At 34.8% G+C, this 5,078-nt stretch overlaps 1 protein-coding gene across 1 annotated transcript in view; it reads right to left on the bottom strand.

Annotated features, from left to right (window-relative positions):
- Positions 1-6: 6 nt before the first annotated feature.
- Positions 7-5,078, bottom strand: part of LOC106469984 (ADP-ribosylation factor-like protein 6-interacting protein 1) — a 28,464-nt gene continuing 23,392 nt past the window's right edge. Inside the window, exons 4-5 of the mRNA XM_013930503.2 lie at positions 2,126-2,210; positions 7-1,208 (exon numbers count right to left, since the gene is read on the bottom strand). Of these exons, the coding sequence (XP_013785957.1) occupies positions 1,093-1,208; positions 2,126-2,210 (201 nt within the window). The 3' untranslated portion in view covers positions 7-1,092. The remainder of the gene's footprint in view (positions 1,209-2,125; positions 2,211-5,078) is intronic.

The raw sequence follows: 5,078 nt of genomic DNA, 5'->3' as shown, positions 1-5,078 counted from the left end.
CATGTCAGCAGGTTACTAGGATCAGAAGTTACTGATAAGCATATTAATAACTTTATGTAAAACGTGGGCAGCTTACTAAGATCAGAAGTTACTGATAAGCATATTAATAACTTTATGTAAAACATGTGGGCAGCTTACTAAAATCAGAAGTTACTGATAAGCATATTAATAACTTTATGTAAAACATGTCGGCTGTTTGCTAAGATCAGAAGTTACTGATAAGCATATTAATAACTTTATGTAAAACATGTCAGCAGTTTACTAAGATTAGAAGTTACTGATAAGCATACTGGTAGCTTTATGTAAAACATATTGGCAGCTTACTAAAATCAGAAGTTACTGATAAGCATATTGATAACTTTATGCAAAACATGTTGGCAGGTTACTGATAAGCATATTGGTAACTTTATGCAAAACATGTCAGCAGTTTACTAAGATCAGAAGTTACTGATAAGCATATTGATTACTTTATGTAAAACATGATGGCTGCTTGCTAAGATCAGAAGTTAATGATAAGCATATTGATTACTTTATGTAAAACATGTCAGCAGGTTACTAAGATCAGAAGTTACTGATAAGCATATTAATAACTTTATGTAAAACATGTCGGCTGTTTGCTAAGATCAGAAATTACTGATAAGCATATTAATAACTTTATGTAAAACATGTCGGCTGTTTGCTAAGATCAGAAGTTACTGATAAGCATATTGATTACTTTATGTAAAGCATGCATGCTGAATGACCAATTTGTTTGACAGAAATAAACTTGTTATGCTTGACTTTGTTAAATAAGACAAAAATGTATTTATCATATTTGCATCTATCAATTTCTCTTAGTGCTGATACCAGACCAACTCATCTTTCAAAGATGAATGTGTGCAACAGATTACATCATGCTTGACGTATGTGCAAGATGATGATTAATGTTAATTTTTACATCACAATTCTATCTGAATATAATTTAGGATAACTGCTGCATTTAAAAAATGTACTAGCAATATGTTTTGTCATATACAATATTTACTGCAGAAAAGTATGAAGCCATTTTTCTTGTCAGCATGCTATGTTGCTGCATCAGAGTAGCAACAGTCCTTAGTTCTTTTTCAGCTTCTGCCCGACTGTCATCTTTAGATGCTGCAATCCTTCAGTGACGTACCTATCAATTATTCCATGGTACTTCAAACCAGGAAACATCACCACGCACATTGCTATCAAAAAGATAAAATTCTGTTCAACGTGGTTTGTACTATAAAAAAGAACAAACCATATAGTGAAGACAAAAATAAATATATTTACATTTTTATACATCATCATTCTTCTCAATATATATTTCACTTTCAAAACAAGTCCAGTGAGAAAAAGTTACGTTGAGACTTAAAAAAACATTCATAACAAAACTTTGTTTCCTATATCACTTTACCAGCTTACAAAAGTGTTTTAATTTTAGTCATCAGCTCTCTCATTAAAAAACTTGTTTCAACATTTTAATCTATCTAGCAAATTAAATTTACCATGTTATTTCTGGAACACAAGTATTTAACCCAGTGTTTTCTACCAACAAAAGGATTACTGAACAAGATTACTTCAAATGTGAGCCAGTACACATTATTTATAACCTAGTCTGGTACTAGGTTATTTATAAAAGATTGTACCTCACATCCTTGTCTGGTACTAGATTATTTATACAAGATTGTAACTGTAACATCCTTGTATGGTACTAGGTTATTTATACAAGACTGTAACCATAACATCCTTGTATGGTACTAGGTTATTTATACAAGATTGTAACCATAACATCCTTGTATGGTACTAGGTTATTTATACAAGATTGTAACTTACATTCTTGTATGGTACTAGGTTATTTATACAAGATTGTAACTTACATCCTTGTCTGGTACTAGGTTATTTAAACAAGATTATAACTTACATCCTTGTCTGGTACTAGGTTATTTATACAAGATTGTACCTCACATCCTTGTCTGTTACTAGGTTATTTATACAAGATTGTAACTTACATCCTTGTATGGTACTAGGTTATTTGGATAAAACTGTATACCAGTGAATGTAAAATGTAACTTATATAGTAACAGATCACATAAAATTTAGAGGCTGCTGTCCAACATACCTAACAGGAATATCAGCACCAGATTATCCACCAAACTTCCAATCCAAGCCAAAGTGAATAGAAAAGCCAGAGCACTTGCAAAGTACTAGAAACAATGAAAGAAATATGCTTTGTAATTCTACAAAATAAATTATAAAACAATTATAAAAATTAAAATTATAATAGCAAAACAAATCTACAGACTTCTAGTTATTACAAGATAAAAATTCACTGCTATAATCTATACAACTGTTCACATTTATTTATATTGTTCTACCACTCTATTACTACCAACTACATAAGTAGATACTGATTCACCACTTACACAGTAGTGGTGCTATAGGGGGACAAGGGGGCATTTGCCTACCTATTTTTCACTTGCCCCCTAATTTGCTCCCCACCTACCCCAAAAACTTTATTCCTACATACATAGACAAATATAATGTGTATAACAAGAAAACACGTTCACACGGGCACTAGTTTTGTGGGATGATTTAATTTTCTCTCATTTACTAGAAGTCCTATCCTACAGTAAGAGGTATTCCCTTCAACCCTACTTTTTTATATACCATTGGTACTACTGCACTAAATAATTATTTATTTAATTAGATAATGCTTGAAAGAACACAGAATAATAACATGCAAAATGCAGAATGTGTCCCATAACTATCACAATGTTTCTGGCTTTTTAACTATATCACAAATGTTATGAGAACATAAGCAAAGCTGTTTGATATGTTTCCCATGGAAAGTAAATCTGAAACTACACATTATTTACTGGAAAAAAAAAAAGGAAAGTAAAATAATACACCTTTTCAATTGCAAAACCTTAGGTTTTCTATTGGTTATACATAATATAGGATTAATAGTCAGAAAAAAAATACTGGCAAGTTCTGAAAGGGAGGATTAACAGGTGGGCGTGACATGAGGGGTCTGATTTTCTACTTGATAGTTCTGTAACTAATTAAGGTTGAAGCCTATAAATATTATGTTTAGGCTGAATGGTGACAGTTTGTTAGGTGTAATGGGTGCAATGAATAGGTTTTATCAGGGTTGGAATGTGCTTTTAAGGAAGTTAGTAATGAAGATGTGCAATTTGTATGTATAGTTTGTAGGTTGGAGGAGAAGTTAGAGGCAATCATGATCAAAGTAGAGGCAATAGATAAATAGAAGTGTAGATTGTGGAAAATGGCAGCAGGATTTCAGGAGGAGCTTAAGCTTTTACATGCAAGGAATACATCAGTTAACAATGGCTTTCAGGAAGTTAGAAAGAGTATTATTAAGGCTAAAAGTAGTGAATTTAATTGTAATGATCCTATTCTAATAAGCAACAGATTTCAGCCCTTGGCTTCTGTAGATGAGGAACTATGGGAGGGAAGGAAAACAAAAGGGACGGAGAAGGATATGGATGATAAACTTAAGGAGATTATAGTTAACGGGCCTGTAAGGCATGTGTATAGGATAGTCTGTGGGGTAAATAGGGAGATAAAAAGTAGATTATGTTACCCAGGGACACATGTGGAGGGTATAACTGGCAGAGCAGGAGATATAATAAACTATAAAGGGGACTAGCACTCAATATGAGCAGATAGGCTGTTTGGACTTGTGGGATAAGTTCATTGGGAGAAGGGAGCTTTTTGGAATGGATGGTTTACATTTAAAGTGGATCGAGTCTGATTTGTTTGCAAGGGTCGTTAACTCATCTGTAAGAGGAATTTTAAAGGACTAGACGGTGCTGAGGGCCAGGATAAACTAAATGCACGAAGAATAAGAGGTAAAGAAAAGTTTAACATACGAAATGAGTATAGAAGTAGTTTTAAGGGTAGGCTTAATTGTTACTATTGTAACGATAGAGGTATTAGACATATTGTTAAGACAGCGGAAGTCACGTGACGCTGGTAACACGTCACAAGATTCTCGAAGGATCTTGACTTTTCCTGGCAACTCTAGTCTTTTCTAGGTGCCCTCTTTTTTGTATATAAGCCCGGCAAATAAAGCGGAGAAATAATTGCAGATAGACAGATATAGAGACAGATAATTGAGTCAAGCAAGCGGTAGTGACCATAAGTAAAGTACATGAATCGTTGCGAATTATAGCATGTGTTTAAGTTAAAGTGACTGTGAAAATTAAGTGTATTGCAAAGTTATATTGAGAAAGAATAAGCTTGTTCTATTTATGGAAGGACTTGTATCGCTGAAGTTCCTCGAAAGAATTTACACCGGAAATTAACAAACGAGCAGATATGCAACAAATTGATGTCAGAAAGTGGGACGGACTTTGCACAAGAGAGCTCAATGCCGGCAACTTCAACACTAGGAAGATGCCACAGCAGGAGAGGCTGCTACCCACAAAGGTTGTTGGAAATGTGGAGAACAAGGACATATGAGGAGCCAGTATAAGAAGAATACTACAAATAAGTCAGCTTCGGGAAACCAGTAGTGGTTGGTGTTGAGGTACGCCCACCAAACCTCATCGTGAAAGTCCCAACAGCTAGGTGTAAAATGGCAAGTACACATGGTGTCTATGTGACAGGAAAGCTGGACGGCCATAGATTCTGCATCTCAGCAAACCATTGTGAGTATCAAGGTGCTAGATCACAAAGAGTACCAGAAGCCATACGGAAGCTCTGTGGTGTGTCTGGACATTATGCAAGGTTGTGTGGACCAGTGTGGGTAAATATTGAGCTCATGGGATTGAAGGACAGACACAAAGCATACTTGGCTGACATTGAAGACCAATGCATTATAGGGTTGGACTACTTACTACTGAGGAAGTGTGTAGTTAACTTCGATAAAACAAAGGCCAAATTCCGGTAAGTGTTACTGCATCTGTTGATTTACATGTCACTTAAGTCAACAACAATACCCCTATGTCAGAGAAGATGATTTGGGGTAGGATAAATTAACATCCCCAAGAAAGCCCAATGCTTGTGATAGCAGTGGAAGACCCATCCATGCCAGCGGATTTGAAGAT

Source organism: Limulus polyphemus, unplaced genomic scaffold (genome assembly GCF_000517525.1).
Source record: "Limulus polyphemus unplaced genomic scaffold, Limulus_polyphemus-2.1.2 Scaffold3757, whole genome shotgun sequence".
NCBI lineage: Eukaryota > Metazoa > Arthropoda > Merostomata > Xiphosura > Limulidae > Limulus > Limulus polyphemus.
This window is presented reverse-complemented; position numbering and strand designations above follow the sequence as displayed.